This window comes from Mauremys reevesii, linkage group 1, assembly GCF_016161935.1.
Source record: "Mauremys reevesii isolate NIE-2019 linkage group 1, ASM1616193v1, whole genome shotgun sequence".
NCBI classification, from domain to species: Eukaryota; Metazoa; Chordata; order Testudines; family Geoemydidae; genus Mauremys; species Mauremys reevesii.
In genome coordinates this window covers 53589637-53608003 of record NC_052623.1, presented here as the reverse complement: position 1 = coordinate 53608003, position 18367 = coordinate 53589637, and the positions used below count along the sequence as shown (strand labels likewise).

Here is an 18367-nt window from a genome sequence, read left to right as displayed (position 1 = left end):
ACACCAAAAATTCCTCCTTAAAAGTTTGCTGATTTATGCCATGTTCCCTATGAGGAGTGAGTTAAAAAATTTGGAAGCACGAAAAAGGTCTCAAATACAATGTAACCATCAAGTAGTGCACATGCCTTATCAAGCAACCACATGACATATTGATATTATTTTTATCTTCTTTCATACTTCTCCCCACGTAAGATTTTCAGGGCAGGAATCATATCTTTACTTGTTTCTGCAAAGGGCTTAGCAAATTTTTGGCATTCCAAAATAATAGTAGTTCTTGTTATTTATTATGACATTCTTGGTGACTGAGTGGCAAACTGAAAGGGAAAATATAGTCTATAATTTAATATGTTACCAGTAGGCCCTAGTCACACTCAGAGTGCACATCTATGTATATATATTATTAATTGTATTAAACTGAATAAATAAATAACACCTTTTTGTTAACAAGAATACGACTATGTAGTTTCCATACAACTCCACACACACCTCTAACACATGGTACATGCAATAATTAATAACTGTAGTACACACTATCCCCCAGACTTCAGATACAACATTGGTTTGCATGTTAATTCAACATTTAGTTTAGCTGTAATAGTGAGGTGTTTGGAACAGCAGCTGAAACAATTCCAGGATCTTTTAATCCAGTTCAGAGGCAAATGGAAATCATCTTCACTAAACCATTAAAGGAAAATTCCATTGTAACATGAAAGCTATTTAACCTGAATTAATAGTTTAATTCAGCTACTAATATTTTTAAAAACCCTTGAAGCAGATAACAGAGAAATAAACCAATTATAACAAGTTTTGAAGTAATAAAAAGTACAGTATAATAAAAATAAGTATTAAGGAGGAAACAGGGAACAGTCATCCCAATAAGTTGTTGTTGACAAGCCAGACTGAAAGAATCTACAGTACTTTGCCACTAAAGAAGTATTAGAAATGGGATGTGTCAATGTTATAAAGTAAGTTGGAGGGGGGTCATCTTTTTAATTCTAGGTTAACAATTGGTTAAAAAAAATTAGTTACAATCAAATAAAATCAGTTATCCGGCTCTCCATATTAAGCAAACAACCAGCACACACACAGGATCATTACAAAGCATTAAAATGTAGCCTCCTTCTTTATTTACAGCATACACAAACTGTTACTTCTAGTAAAGAGTACAGCACCAGTTTTTAAAAATGCAGAAATAAACTCAAGCAACTCAAAAATAGTACAGTATTGCTGTTGTTGCAACTTAAAACTATCATTTTGGCATTTTTAGAAATTGGATCTCTTTATTAGAAGTAACGGTTCATGTATGCTGTAAATAAAGAAGGGGAGTTATGTTTTAATGCTTTTCCAGGAGGGCTCAGCAAGTTTAAAAGCAACTCTGCATCTTAAAATAACGGTTAGAAAGCTCTTTGCCCATTCTCTGGATTATCCAAATTTTTGATAATCCGATCTCTCTCTCTCTGTGTGTGTGTGTGTGTGTGTGTGTGTGTGTGTGTGTGTGTGTGTACACACACATATAAACACTCTTATTCAGCTAACGTATTAAAACTCATCACTGGAGTTTTCCTGTAATGATTCCAACCAAATCCCATTGATAACTACAAAAACAGCAATGTTCACACAGGGTGTGCATTTGCTCTACTGAAATCAATTGAAGTTTTGCCATTGGCTTCAAGAAGAGCAGGACCAGACCAACAAAATCCCATCCATACCACACTCATTAAAAGGCACTTGTCAACAACTGATAAAAATGAACCTAACTAACTGATTTGAAGTCTCATTTCATAGTGAAAATCTAGATAAATGTTAAAGACCAAAATTAAGTTTTGGAGCATTTGTTTAATGAGCTTTAGTGGGATATTTTCCCTAAGTTTTGTCAGGAGAATAATATTAATTTGTCAACAGAGCTACCTTTTAAAGTTTCCATAATGAACTTCTTGAGATAATAAATATACTTGGCATCATCACGCTTGGTGCTACCAGAGACAAACCAGCTGTTCTCCACAATGAATATTTTGGGCTTGTTATATTCACAGCTTATCCAATAAAGGAGCTGCCTCAGGCTTAGTGATTCCAACTGATGGAATTTCATCTGAGAGTCCAAGAGCTGGAAACTCAGAGTTGCTCCAAAAGAAAGAGCAAAAAAGTCAGCTGTTCCCTTGATGTACTTCTTCTCTGCATCACTGAATTCAGGCAGCAGAGATGAGAGGTTACTCTTCATGCCCTGAGGGTAGTCCCCATCAATAAATATGGGTTTAGCAAACCAGCCCAGCACAAAGTCAAGGGATTTTTGACATTCTTGTATGTCTTGTTCAGTCATAGTTTGAGGTTTTATCCAGTGGGAGCTGAGGGCAATGGACACTTGGCCTCCTTGAGATGGACGAAAACGATCATTGTAGAGATGCCAGACTTTGGCGTGGGCCTGTTGAGAAGAAAGACTATAATGAATGCATCTGAAAATCTGTCTTGAATAACAGAAATGCAATAGCATATTCAACCACTAATGTTCAGATTTGACTAGCAATGCCTTATCCTCACATCCCTGGGCTAAGTCTTATTCCCTTCTCAGTGATTTATGATTGCTAACTTCCATTATCCTAATCAGAGTAGATAATATTACACTGATCTAAGAAGAGCTTGTTTTGGAAAAGCAGAAAGATCTGCTTAATATGGTGTATATTCCATGCAATGAGTATAATGTTGTTTTTTCTGATATTTTGAAAAATAGTGTTTTAATTTTACAATGTAACCTGGCTTTGTACTTACCTACTGGCATGAGTGAAACTTAGTCTTTGGTTTGAACACATATGTAAAAGAGAAAGGCCATTTTGTTTGATATCATTACTTTTTAAAGTTTTGCTGGTTTTAAATTTTATTAAATTGGTAACAAATTACATCTTACAGTATTATTGGCATCATGAGATCTCAAATAGTTAAGAGGTAAGAGCACATTTTAAAATGTATTTGAAAAAACATGTTTCAGATTATATTTTACATTACAAGAGTCTTAGCCTGTTTGTTACTGTTTTAGATTAGGTGTGTAGAAATTGCCAAAAATTACATTATTATGTTTTTAGATAGTTACAAAGTAAGGCACAACTAGAAAGAAAAAAGCTATAGGCACTTCTTATCTGGAAATGTGGAAAAAATCTGGAGGTCATACATTTAGCGGTTAGAGCTGCGACTGGTGGTCAAGAGAATGACTTCAAAACTCTGCCATCTCTGTCCTATATACAATCTTTTAAAATCTTTAATTTCTTTAATTTATAAATGAATTAATAAATTAAATCTGACTTTTCTTGTTCAAAATAAACTGGAGTTTTCAAACAGATTCTGAATCATCTGATTTAAAACTATGGATAGAATCAAGAGGATTTGGAAAAAGGATAGACATGGGCGGGAAGAGAAGCCAGTGCCCCTTCAGACCCATTATAAATGGGTTTAAGGCTACTAAATCCAGATGGTCAGGAATCTCATAACCCCAACATAACCCACACATGTCAGTTCTGCCCCAGCCCATGTCAATTCTGCCCCAGCCCACAAATACACAGAAACATACACCCACACACTCTCTCTCTGCACCAACCTATTCAGCACCAAGTAGGAGCCCCATTCTACAATATGCAGGAAATGCAGAGACATCCATGTATAGCCACTGTTTCCAGCCCTTCCTCAGGATTTAAATGATACAGAAGGCCTTGCACCTCCATCCTGATAAATGTATCGTTGATGCATTGATAATTGCTTCTCACAGTTTCATTTTAAGACAGAATTATCATTCACAGCTTCCAGTTGCAATGAAATGCCAGTTTTATTAAGAACTAATTGTTTAAATGTCAGATTGTCATCTCTATTACCATAAAAGATAAATTTAAAAAACATGATTAACTACTGAGGGTTAGGGTTTACTTTTACAATTCTTACAAAATCTTAATTCTCACTGCTAAGCAAAAAAGCAATTAGAACTAAAAGTACAGTTAAAGTTATGGACAATAACTGACTTCATGTGTGTTTTCAGTTATTAGTATTGTACCAATAATTAAAAATAGCGAAGATATAGTTATACTGTTTATACAAGTACAATGGACTGTGAGAGAAGTGAAAATAGTAATTCTAACTTCAAAACCTCACAGTACAGACATGATATTTGAATTGCAGAGTCATATATTTTGCCATATATTGTAACCTCAGCCTGCCAACAAAAGGAGAAAACAAAGAAAATATCATGGTGTCATGCTGGAGTGGCTCACTACCATGAGTGCCTACCTCAGGGCAGACTATCAAAAACTGGGCAGACACCCCAAACTGGTGGTATGTTCTATAGTTAGATTTCTCCAACTCAGTAACAAATGTGAACTCCTGGATCACTATAATAGTCTTATCATGGAGTTCCACACAGTCCCTTTAGGCTCTCCAGTCCATTTTGCCACCCAGGCAAGATAGACTATGTGATAAATGGTCACTTACACCCAAAATCACAAAATATTCAGGTTACACCCAGTCCCAAGTGACCAGTCACTCACCCAGGTTGATTTGCATTCTAGATCTCACACCAAAGACTATGCTGGGAACCAATTCTACAGTAAACTAACTAAAGGTTTATTAGCTAAGAAAAACAAATGAGAGTTATTGAGAAGTTAAAGCAGGTAAAAATATATGTACATGTGAATCACAGTCTACAACAGTGGCCCCCTGTAGCCCCCAGGCCGCTCACGGCCCAATGAGCACACAGCTGCGGCCCATGTGACATCCTCAGGGCCACACAAAAAGTATATATATTGTATAGATGCAGGCCACATAACACATAGAGAGCTACATATGCAGCCCACAATTTAAATAGGTTAAGAACCACTGGTCTATAATTTCAAAAGATAGCAGAGATGTAATCTGTCAGTTTCCCAAAAGTCTTTTAGGGCTACCCAGAGTAACTCCAGGGATCTCCATCTTCTTTTCTGTTATTTTGCCTGTTAGAATCCAAACAAAAGATTCATATTTATAGTTTATTTTCACAGAAACTAAGCTGACAGGATAGCCCCCACATGTGTCCTTTCTTTCATGATGGGGAGAGAGGAATGTACTTAGAGACTTTGATCTCACACACAATGATCAGATGCTTTCCATGCACAGGAATTAGCACTTTCCTGTTAAAGTTCTTCATTTGCATTACACAAGACTTCTTTCTCATGTGATGGGTTACTTAGTTACAGGGGTATATACAATGCAAATATTTGCTATTACATTGTAACAGGGTACAGATAAGCAAAAACAATGCATGCAACATTTCTCCCGTTTTTCATGAAGTTTAAACACTAAACACATTCTAATACATTTTAACATCTACTTTGAATTATACTAACACAAAAGCAAGCTGGCCTGGCTTACAGCTGTGAGTTTGTCAGTTCTTAAGCTAGCAACTGAGGCCTTGGCCAGAGCTGGCACTTGGCTTACCAGCATCACGCACAGCATGAATATCTTCTTGTGATGACTGTAAATATGATTTATAAAATACTATGAGGTAGCAGATATGCATCATCAGGTGCTCCTCTATGGAATGTTTGAATGTACACTGCTGACAGCCAGCTTCAAAGTCACCCTCCCTCCCCACCTGAAGACACCAGCATCTGAGCAGGGAAGCCCCTGGTCAGGTGACCCCCTCTGTCGCAGACACCTTCCCTTTGTACTACCTCCTCCATAAAGCCCCCTATGTTTCCTCATAACAGTGGTATCTATTCTCCCCATGTGACTCATGCCTCCCACTCCATATCCCTGATCTGACACCTGGAGACACTCACCATCCATGCTCCCAAAGATACATGACTTCTCTATGTCAACCAAGACCCATTTCACGATCCATGTTCAAAACACCTTTATCCCCATACATGCTGTGGAACACTGTCCCCTCCAAGGTTATACAGGGATTGGCTCAATATGTCCTGATCCTTTCCCTCTAGGGGAGCAAAACAGATGCCTCCTTCAGATAGGTGCCAACTCCAGGGGTGCTACCAGGCTCAAGCACCCACAGGAAAAAATGGGGGGGGGTGCTCTGAACCCACAAGGTTGGATTAATCTTTTGTGGGCCCCAGCATCTGGACTGTGGCCTCGCACCCGACTCCACTTGTGTTCCGCCCCAAGGCCCCACCCCTACTTGGCCTCTTCCCCCCGAGGCCCTGCCCCCACCCTGAGGCCCCATCCCTGCTTGGCCTCTTCTCCCTGAGGCCCAGTCCCCACTCAGCCTCTCCCCCCCCCGAAGGCCTCAGAGGCGGAGAGGAGGTACCAGCAAAAACAAAAGTCAGCACCTGTGGCCTTTATCTTCATATCCACCTATCCCAAAACAAAGCCAAAGACGTGGGGACTTCTCACAGCTCAGTCCTTTCTTCATAGTAAAAAGGAGAAAGAGGCACTGTACAGTTCACCACTGGTGAAAAAGAAAGTACAACAATGGCCAGCCACTACAATTTTGAAAAAGTCTCATTTATACAACAAATTCCTGCCTTCTGCAGTTTGCCTTGGTAAAAGGAATGAGACTGCTTTTGTGGCAAAAAATCCTAACACAGAAAATACCATACCATACATTCATTCTAATGATAATGGATGGAGTGCCAATCAACATTACTGGGGTATTTGGGTATAGTTTGGTGTACGGAACCCTGCAGGAGGCCAGTGACAGAGCAGAGATAGCTGGTAGTAAATGTCTATCTGTTCCTTTGTCCTTATTTGACATCTCAACTGCTGATAGTGTAGCAATGGCAAGCATAAACTAACCTATGGTTTATGCAATTCAGTTCATGGTTGAATGCAATTAAGACCACCAAAATCCACTATTTACTTGTATTAACTGATATTTCTACTGAGCCTGGCTTGCCTAGGCATTTTCGAGCTGGTGGCTCAACTTGGCATGAGCTTGGGCTGATCTGGAATGCGCAGTGATCATACCTTTTATATTTTGGCTTGAAAGGAGGTACCTCACTAAAATGGACTTGTTACAAACTGGCCCCCTGACCCACTATACAGTCACCAGTCTGTTGCAAGTGGACCCAATCGCTGGGTTCCACATGCTTTCAAGCCACCTGAGTCTGGATGGAGTCTAGTCATCATTTCTTGCTCTTGGACTCTAAGGCTCACTCCCAGGTTCAAGCTTCTAGTCTGATACCTTTGGGGGGGGATGTGAAACATTCCATCCAGCCACCCTAGACCCTGAAACCTCTGAGCCCTCCTGAACCCTCCAGTTATTTTCAAACACTCCCTCAGCACCCCACCTACGCTGAGGGCACTCTGATTTTAGTAGTTTAATCCCTTCAGGGATAACATGGCAGGGCAGCAAGGAATATGGAGTTAGCAGGGGAATTTCTTAACCACAGTCACTTTACTCTTAAAGTAGTTGAGAGTTACAGCTCTTTGAAAATAATAAAAGCCCTGAGACACACCCTCTCTTAATCTGAGCTCACCCCTTCTTGTGCACCTGTGGTTCATAGTGTTTCAGGCATGGAAGAGCCCCTCCTGTCCTCTCTCTCCCTCTCCTGTCAGTTTTCCCTAATATTTAATCTAAATCTCCTTGTTGCAGATTCAGACCATTACTTCTTATCCTACCTTCAGTGGACATAGAGAACAATTGATCACAGTCTTCTTTATAACAGCCCTTAACGTATTTGAAGACTTATCAGGTCCCCCGGCCCCAATCTTCTTTTCTCAAGACTAAACATGCTCAATGTTATTAACCTTTCCTCATAGGTCAGGTTTTCTAAATGTTTTATCATTTTGGTTGCTTTCCTATGGACTCTCTCCAATCTTATCCACATCTGTGGTGCCACGAACTGAACACTGTATTCCAACTGAGGCCTCACCAGTGCTGAATACAGTGGGATAATTATCTCCCTTGTCTTACATACAACACCCTGTTAATATATTCCAGAATGATATTAGCCTTTTTTGCAACTGCATCAGACTGTTGATTCATTCAATTTGTGACCCACTATAACCTCTATATCTTTTTCAGCAGTACTACCACCTAGCTAGTTATTTCCCATTTTGTAGTTGTGCATTTGATTTTTCCATCCTAAGTGAAGTACTCTGCACTTGTCTTTCTTGAATTTCATCTGGTTGAATTCAGACCAATTCTCCAATTTGTTGAGGTTGTTTTGAATTCTAATCCCATCTTCCAAAGGCCTTGCAAAACTCCCCATATCTTGGTATCATCTGCAAATTTTATAAGCATATTCTCTATTCCATTATCCAAGTCATTAATGAAAATATTGAGTAGTACTGGACTCAGGACTGACCCCTACAGGACTGCACTAGACACACCCTCCTAGTTACACATAGCGATGGTCACTCCCCCAGCACAAAACAGGACATGACTCTTAAATTGGACACCTGTCTCTGAGCCACATGCTCATACTTTCAAATTCCACCACTCATGTTTGCCTCCCAACCCCTTTGTGGGCCCCTGTGTAGAAAGACCATTGTTCCATGGGTAGGCCAGTTGTTGAAAGTTAATACCCCCAGCTTGAGCTTTGATGGCTCTCAATGATGGCCTTTCAATGAGGTGTCAATTCCCTTTCCCCAGCAGAGCATCTGTCTGGAATGCAGCATAACAGGGTGTCCCTGGGCAAATCCAAACTAATGCAGCAATAGTGCCAATATTTCAACATGGCTATAAAACATACTTCAGAATTTGATACAGCCATATCACACTCCATCACAGAGTTCAGCAGATTTATGAGATATATATTCTTAAATTCATTTTGAGTATATACCAGCCTGCCTACTCCCAAGGATTTCTGCCCCAAATAACCGAGACTTCCTAAGGTTTGGCATTGGCAATACATATCATTCTGTGCAATTTCAGTGTCAATCTCTATGATTAGCCTTACGTTTTTACAAGTGGCAAATCCAAAATAAGAGTTATGGGCCTCCTGACTCCCAGGACCATGCTTATTCTAGACCAGTGTTTCTCAGCCTGGGGAAAGCAACCCCCAGGGGGGATGTGGGACAGGTTTAGGGGAGTCACAAGCAGGGCTGGAGTTAGGGGGTAGGAAGCAGGGCAATTCCCTGGGTCCCCATGCCACAGGGGGCCCATGAAGCTAATTTACATGTTTCAGCTCAGCGCCAGAGAGGGCTGAAGCCCAGAATCCCAAACTTAAGGTGAGGTGGGGTCACAATTTTTTTTATTGGGGGGGGTCCACGATTTTTTTTAAAGTCCAAAAGAGGTCACCAGCACAAAAACATTGAGAAACACCTGCTCTAAGACCATGTTGTATCAATTTTAATGGTGTTTTCTGAACCAAGAACAATGTGCTTTTCATTTCACAAATAAACTGTTTGCCATGCCCAAGTGACCAATCTGTATTAGCTCTCTATTTGCATGTTAATGAAACTCTGCATAGTAAAGAGTTACCAAAAATTCATTTAGCAATACAAAGAAAAAAGATAACTGGAAAAGACATGAAAAGGATTTTTATTACTGTAAGTACATTAGCTGTAGCTCCAAAAAAATTTCATTGTCAAATCCTAGATCAGAAGCCCTTTTGAAATGTACATAATTATCAGTATGGCTTGGGAAATATTAGTATATGATTAGTCAGAAAATACCTTGTATCAAGAAGAAGAAAAATGTAATCTGTATTTTTCCTTACCATCAAAAGGAAGGATGTGAATCAAAAGTTACAACATAATGTGTCACATCTCATACCATGTGCCATCTTTAGACCCAGAGTGAAGTAGGTTTTATCTATACAATCTCTGAGCGGACACAACATTCCCTCCCAGGAGAAGATGACAGCCCTAGCATAGTATAAGGGACAGATATGGCTGTTAGAAAGCTAAGCTATTTCTTCATATTTGGAAACTGCTAACATAAAGTATTCTATATGTAAAGTTTAGTACCAATTTGTGAGCCCTTGTTATGGACATGTCAGGCATTTAAGATTTGTATTTTTCTTCTCTCTCCTATTACTTCCCATAAATATCTCTTGGTCTACTTCTTTACTAGAACAAGGTGAACTACTTTGCAACAAACAATTACCAAACAAAATTTAGTCCCTTCTTCTAATTGCAAATATCAGAGACCAGAATTTGATTTTTACAAGTATGTTTGGTATTTGATTAGTGTTTTATGTGAACATATTTCAGCCTTTGACAGGGTTCTCGCTACACATTTTTTAGTGGCATCAGAGTGTAACCACCAACTCTTGCTGGTGGTCACACTGACACTTTTTCCTAAAATACTTGATTAACTTTAGGAAAAACAAATAAATAGCACATGTACACATCCAAATCATTGTAATTTCTTATGTAGAAGTTTGGGGTTTTTTGCAGACTCAATAAAAATATTACTGTGAAAAGTGATATTTGTATGTTTGTTAATATCACTTTTTTCAGCAAGTCCCAGAACAAATTAAGCCCTGGATGGGGTGGAGGGTTGGAGACGAAGGCAGTGGGGGACATGGTGGGATGGATGTGGGCCGGGGGGAGGCAGTGGGGGCTGGGGCCAATGGAGGGGTGGGGATTGGCGCCCAGAGCTGGCACCTGCTGCCACATGGCTGGGACTACAAGTTGGCACCTGGGGTCAGCGGCCAGGACTGGGGGTCATAGCACATGGCAGGGGGTTGGTGCCCAGGGCCAGTAGCTGCTGCTGGGGTCGGGGGTCGGTGCCCGGGGCCAGCAGCTGCCACCGGGGTCAGGCTAGAGACTGGGATTGGAGTTTGCCACCACATGGCCAGGAGTTGGAGCCTGAACTGAAACCCCATGGCCAAAAACTGGGGCTGCCTGGTGCCCATCTCCCTGTCGCAACCCTATACATAGTTATGGTTCTGTATGGCCAATTGTCAGTCAGCGGCCATCTTGTTCTGCTAAAAGGACAAGGCAGCCTCCATCTTGGACCAGGTTCTTGTTCCACAGGAGAGGGCAGAGACCTAATTCTGCCCAGCAACACCGTGGTGTTGTGTGCAACCCTGAGGTGCGGTGTGCAACATTCTAGTGCTGTGTGCATTTTCCCGCTCTTTTTGGGCTGGTCATCTAGGGGTCAAGCTAGTGCCTTGTGCAGAGACGCCAGTGTACCGTGTGCAAATCCTGTTGGAGTGGGGGGCAACAGCTTGGAGCCTGAAGGGTGTAGGAGCCAGGGACCAATCAGATGCTGACACGAGTGAGTGAGACCCTTCGAATAAAACTAGGTTTCCCCCAAAAATTTTTGTGGAGTATCCGCGTGTCAGCTGAAGGGCCTGATCAACCTTTCAGCCAGGGTCTCCTCCCGATATAGCTAGCTCATGTCGTGTCGTTTTGGATTCGTTATCGCTTTGGATTTATCATTTTCGATCTATTTCCATCAGCTCGTCATGCTTCTGGTGTCTGCTCTGCTGGTCAGCTGCGCCTGGAGTGCGGTATTTGCTTTCTAATTTCTGACAGTTTGCTTACCTAGCTTCCCCTTTTTTCCCCCTCCCTAACTCGGTACCAAGTGTGTACACAGTATATGAGAATTGAATTATTGAGCTCATAATTGCACAGTTGTCTAGTTTGTATAGTTGTTCTGAGTTTTTAGTAGATAGTTAATTGTAGACTGTTTTAAGGTTGTGTGAGTTATTGCTCTGTCTTTGTCTGTAGTGTTTGGTGCTAGGTGCTGTCTCCACCTGAGGATTAGCTGACCAAGGGGTTTCTTTCCCCGCGGTCTGTGTGAGTGGAACCTGCACAATCGCAGCCGCACCACACTCTGGGTAAATCCCTTAGTGTGAAAGCAAGGGCGGTTGAGGCAGTGGCCTGTGGGTCTCTTTTTCTGTGTTGCACCGGGCACCGCTCTGACGAACCCGATTTCCTCCTTGTGTAATTGGTGTGTCTGCCTACTCAGTGTGAAGCAGTGAGCAGTATAGATTTGTATTGTTAATGATTTTTGGGTGTGTTTGTATTGTTTAATAACATCCCAGCTAAGAATTGCCCCCTCCTCGGCCAACGTTGTAACTATCCCCTCAATAAACACAGCCACTTGGCTTTAAAACTTAATTCTGGTCCAGCCTGGTTTTTCCTCTCCCAATACCAAAGCTGATCGAACCGCAATCGGTTTCGGACACTCCCAACTACCCCACGGCTGAAGCATGGAGGTGTTGGATCTTCCCACTACACAGATCGGGGTTCTAGTCCCTGAAGAACCCAACACCTATTTTTATAAACCCCCAATGACAGAGATTCCACAACCTCCCTTGGTAACTTATTCCAACACTTTGCTAGCTTTAGAAATTTTTTCCTAATATTTAACCTAAATATCCCTAACTGCAGACTAAGCCCATTACGTTTTGCCCTACCTTCATTAGGCATTGAGAACTGATTACCATCTTCTTTATAAGAGCCCTTAGCATTTCTGAAGACTTATCAGATACCCTCTCAATCTTCTTTTCTCATGACTAAACATGCCCAGTTGTTGTTTTTTTAACGTGCCCTCATAGACCTTGTTTTCTAAACCTTGTATCATTTTTTTGCTCTCCACTGGTCTCCAATTTGTCCATATTTTTCTTGAAGTCTGGTGCTCAAAACCAGACACAGTACTCCAGCTGAGGCCTCACCAGCGCCAAATAGAGTGAAACAATTATCTCCCATGTCTTAGATATACCACTCCTATAAATACAACTCAGAATGGTATTTGCCTTTTTTTAAACTGAATCACATTGTTGGCTCATATGCAATATGTGATCCCCAGTGATCCCCAGAATCTTTTCTATAGTATTACTGCCTAGCAAGTTATTCCCCATTTTATAGATATCATAGTACTTTACATTATCTTTATTGACTATGGTTAAACAGCAAAAAATAAAGATAATCCAGTCCCTACTTTGTAAATGTTGATGTTTGTATTGTATATATGTGTGATGACAACAGGGATTCTTCTGTCTGTATACAAAGGACTCGTTGAAATGTTCTGATCATTAAACTACAATGTGTTTTTTAATGTAGTTGATATGAGGAAGCCAAGTTTTCAAAGAGCGGGTGTAGGAGTCACTCCTAGAGTTAATAGTTTTCCTGCAGTGCAAGTACTTTCCAATTTTTTTTATATATTAATTCAGCAGAAGCATTTTAGTGTTGCACCATTATACTGCAATAACAGCTTGAACAGCCAAGAAAAGAAACTGTAGTAAAGTTTGACCTTATTTTGGAACAGTTTTCATCCAAATCTAGAAGTGCATACAGTGGGGCAGGACAAATTATCTGTTGGCCGTAGGACTGCAATTTTTTTTTTTTTTTGAGATTTGATTCCAAAGCATACAGATTTGAAGACACTCCCATCATATACAAATAAAACCAAAAGCTAATTAGCCATTCCTCCATCACCAAGCCTTGTTTAGGTTGCCAGTTTATTTAGCCTCAGTAGTGTTTCACAGGTTCTGAATGGAAACTGATATTGTTTTAGGAGATGGGAACTATTTTTAGAAATATTGTTAATTGGCTGATGTTTAGAGGTGCTGAGTGTCCGCCCATGCCACTGAACTCAATGAGAGGTAGAGGAGTTCAGCGCTTTTGAAAAATCAGACGTGGTCTATAATTAAGCCTACGTTTTAGTCACAGGTATTTTTAGTAAAAGTCACAGACAGGTCACAGGCAGTAAACAAAAATTCACAACCCGTGACCTGTCCATGACTTTTACTAAAAATACCAATGAATAAAACTTGGGGAGGAGGGCTGCCCAGGGGCCACGCAGGTGCTGGGGGAGGGTGGCCCAGCTGCTTGGGGGATGGGGGGAGGATGGTGGCGTACAGCTGGGACCCCCACTGGTGCTGGGGTGGGGGTGGGGATTGGAGGGGCCAGCAAGCTCCCTACCTGGCTCTGCGCCTCCCCACCCTGCCCCAGCAGCAGTAGAGTTTGGGTGTGGGAGGGGGCAGGGGCACAGGAGGGGATGAGGCGGGCTCTGGGCGGCACTTACCTGGGGGGGCTCCCCGGAAATGGTGACATCCCCCTCACTTAGCTGCTAGGCAGAGGTGTGGCCAGGCAGCTCTGCATGCTGCCTCCCCCTGCAGGCACCGCCCCCGCAGCTCTCATTGGCCATGGGTCCCAGCCAATGGGAGCTGTGAAGCCAGTGCTCAGGGTGGAGGCAGCGTGAAGAGCTGCCTGGCCACACCTCTGCCTAGCAGCTGAGCGAGGGGGATGTCCCTTCTTCTGGGGAGCCCCCCCCCCCGGGGAAGCACCACCCAGAGCCCACCTCACCCCGTCCGGTGACCCAACCCCCTAGTCCCTTCCACACCCAAACTCTGCTGCTGGGGAGTGCGGTGGCCCAAGACTGCCCCAGGAGCAGCCGGTGCGACTGGCACAGGGGCTGCCTGAGCTGCCCCTGAGCCAGGCGGACCAGCCACTGCAGAAGTCACAGCGGTCACAGAAAGTCATGGAATCCGTGACTTCCGTGACCAACTCACTGCCTTATTTATAATAGAGCAGGCCAACATTTTTCAGGTTTCCTTCTTTACTAGCCCTCCATATATGTAATTTCTTTTGGAGTGTGAGTAGGCATTTATGAGAAGAGAGTGTACCTATGCCATGAGACCTTCACCACCAAAGAAGTTACAAAATATTATTTCAGTTTTAACTAATAGAGGAGTCTTTTTTATGAAGCATGTATTGTCTGAACTCAAGGAACGGGCAAGGGGGGAAAGCCTTTGTTATCTGTTTAATTTATTTGAGTGGCACAATTTGTCTTTTGTGTACTAGTACAAGGTACAATACTATGTTTTAAATTAATCAGAAAAACAGTGTGCTCCATTTGTACCTAGTAATGCCAAGGGCTTCCTGTGTAAGAGTGTGGGTGTGTGTATATATATAGTCAACATTGGACTGTGCAGCTAAAAACTAAATATTAAACTAAGTCAGAGCTATGTCAATCCTGTCCCCATTTTCTTTTTCCTGCTGAAGCCACACAGGGCTAGCTTTAGGGCACACACTGTTCCAGACAAGTGTTGTGATTGTTTTTTGGAGACCTTTTAAAACAGAATGAGGAAACATAAGGGGGAATGAAGATCTGAAACAAGTAGGTTTTTTCTAAGACCCTGGGCCAGCGAGTGGGGGCCATGTTGTGCTCTCATTTACACCAGTGGAAATTTGATGTGAAGGAAGGCAGTAGTTTCCTGAAAAACACCATGCATGCCTACTGCTATGGTGCAATATGCAAATATTAAATAACACAGTACAATTATAATTTAAATAATGATAACAGAAGTTATTCAAGGATGAAGCGTGGTCTTGTGAATAAAGACGTGCACTGAAACTCCTAGCTCTGCAACAGATTTCCTGTGTGACTTCGGACCTTCCTGTGTCTCTGCTCCCCATTGCATAATCAGGATAATAATGCTTCTCTACCTCATATGATGTTATGAAGAAAAATTCACTGAAAATTGTGAGGAACTTATATAGCACTATGGTGATGGCAGGGCTGGCTCCAGGTTTTCTGCCTCCCCAAGCAGCCAAAAAAAAAAAAAGAAAAAAAAGCCGCGGCAGCGCGATCGTGCCGCTCCACTGTTCTGCGGCAATTCAGCGGTGCGTCCTTCGCTCCGAGAGGGACTGAGGGTCCCGCCACCAAATTGCTACCGAAGGCCCAGACGTGCCACCCCTATAGCGGCCGGAGGGACGCCCCTTGGTATTGGCCGTTCCAAGCACCTGCTTCTTTAGCTGGTGCCTGGAGCCAGACCTGGGTGATGGCAGCCATCTTGATACCTAGCTCTATAGAGATCTATGTATTAGTGGATATATTAAAGGGGTAGGGTTTAAAGTAAACAATGAGATGGCTCTAGTTTCTAGGTAATTGATTGAACTACATATCCAATAGTAGCAGAAATTTTCAATGAGATTTCCTTATAAGGCACGCGACAGCAAGACAGTAAGTATCTGTTTTTTCCCATAATTTATCTCAAAACCTAGATGTAAGAACATTTCTGGTATCTCCATGAAACTCCTTCCACAGCTGAAAGACTAATCAGGGACATCTCTGGTCTAAATACTAGAGAACAAATACAACAGGGGTAGGCAATCTATGGCACGGGTGCCGAAGGCGGCACGCCAGCTGATTTTCAGTGGCACTCACACTGCCAGGGTCCTGCCCACCGGTCCAGGGGGGCTCTGCATTTTAATTTAATTTTAAATGAAGCTTCTTAAACATTTTACAAACCTAATTTACTTTACATACAACAATAGTTTAGTTATATATTATAGACTTATAGAAAGAGACCTTCTAAAAACATTAAAATGTATTACTGGCACGTGAAACCTTAAATCAGAGTGAATAAATGAAGACTTAGCAACTACTTCTGAAAGGTTGCTGACCCCTGAAATAGAATCTCATCTGTACAATTTCCCTCCCTAACAACTTGTGACAAATTCAGTGGCTAGAATTTTCTCAAATATTCTTTTCATCTGAACTTAAAAGGAGCATGGACCCATGTGAGCTGCAGGCCTTTTTTACATGTATTCTGGCAGGGTGGATTTGATTTAAGTCAAACTGATTTAAATCACTAATCAGGAAGACGCAATTTAATCATGGATTTCTATATAAAAGTGCATTCTTGTTGGCTAACCTTAATACATATTCTTCACAACTCAGAGATAGATATAGGTTTCATTTTTAGAAGGTACACACTATACATTTTTAAAGTGATTTATTTTGAAAACTTTTCAGATTCATTTTACAGCTATATCAGAAAATGAATGATTGTTTGGTTATTTCATCTACCAAAGGTAATTGAAGCAGGTGTTTATGAAGTCATTGGGAGGTGAACTATCTCCAATTCATCAGGTTAATCATTAATATTTGGAGGATTTTCTTGCCATGCAGGCAGACATTTAAATTGTTTTATTTAACTAAAACAACAATGTTATGTATTCTGGATTTTCTTCTTCAACAGCAAACATAATAGTTTAACAAAACAAGCATATGAATTTTTGAATTTAGTTAAACATTCAAGTTTTTTAAAATTAGGTTTGTTTTTGTTAAAATTGTTTTTAACTAAAATTAAATGAAATTTTAAAAAACAACAAAAACAAAAATTAAATCAACCATGTCAACATGAGAAATTTAAAATATTGGCTTCTGCAGCTAACTCAGTTGTCTTCACCTTCATTTTCCTGTTTGTTCATAATCTGGAAAAGAAAAACAAGCTTTCCTGCTTTTTCAGGTTCCAAACGATTTCTCAATTTGGAATGAATTAGTCCAAAGGAAGAAAATATTCTTTCTACACCGGCAGAAGAAGCTACTGCAGTTAAAAGTGAGATTATCACTTAAGCTCTTGGATTCAGAGACTGTTGAAGTGACTTCCACAAGTTCACAGGTGTGATTTTCTTCAAGAAATATATGGTTGCTGCTGATGTTTTGAACGGTTCTTATTCCCAGAGCTGGGTCTCTTTTACAGCCTGTTGCCATTATAGATTTTCCCTCCTAGTGAGAGAATGGCATGGTAGATCTCAAATCAATGAAGGCTACACTCAGAAAGACTTCAGGACATCTGGAATATGCTGCTTCAACAGTTTCACTTTTGTTTCCACTGCCTGTCTCTCCCTTCTCACATTTATCTCCAGACTTCTTCTCCTTGTCCAGATCTATTCTGCCCCCAACAATCTTCTATTCATTGAACTTTTTGAAACTTTGCACTTTTAGAGAGAGGTAAGGGATTGATTCTGTCTGTGTACACAAATTTGCAGAGGGACAATAGAGTTGAGGTCTGTTATTTCTCACCTGTATATATTTATTTATTTATTACAAACATTTTTGCTGTTAACAAGCATGTTATCTCTGGAGACACAAATCCTCAGTTTGAGAACTGCAAAACTAAGCATCTCTGATGGTATCTTCTAGACTGAGCACTGAGTCCCATTGGGTAGATAGAAAGATTAACCTAAATAATCTATACCGAAACCCCTGGAACCCCATAAAATTGGGTCCCTAATCCATGAGCTACTGGAACTCATTTACAACACTTTTCTTAAACATTACATGAATATCTTAGCTCATACTATAGAATTAGAATTTATAATCCCTATTCCATGATGAGATATCTTTGAGCTATAATGTATCTTAATTAAAACTAGCTTTAGATAGGTTTTTTCCTCAAAAAGCATTTTATCAAAAAATCCAATTTAAATTAAAAAAATCTAATTTAAATAAAAATCAATGGCTTTTTTAAAAAAATCATTGATTTTTATCCACCCTGCTTCCTGGTCTCTACTGGAAATGCCTTGCCTGATGCACTCCAGGACTGTGTTAGCCTTTTTCACAGCTGCATCACACTGATGGCTCATAGTCATCCTGTGATCAACAAATACACCCAGGTCTGTCTCCTCCTCTGTCACTTCCAACTGAGAAGTCCCCAGCTTATCACAAAAATTCTTGTTACTCCCTAAATGCATGACCTTTCACTTT

At 41.0% G+C, this 18367-nt stretch overlaps 1 protein-coding gene across 2 annotated transcripts in view; it reads right to left on the bottom strand.

The window, feature by feature from the left end:
* Positions 1-18367, bottom strand: part of KL (klotho) — a 65842-nt gene that overhangs the window by 29578 nt on the left and 17897 nt on the right. For both annotated transcript variants that reach the window (XM_039530732.1, XM_039530722.1), the window contains exon 2: positions 1909-2419. In XM_039530732.1, the coding sequence (XP_039386666.1) occupies positions 1909-2419 (511 nt within the window). The remainder of the gene's footprint in view (positions 1-1908; positions 2420-18367) is intronic.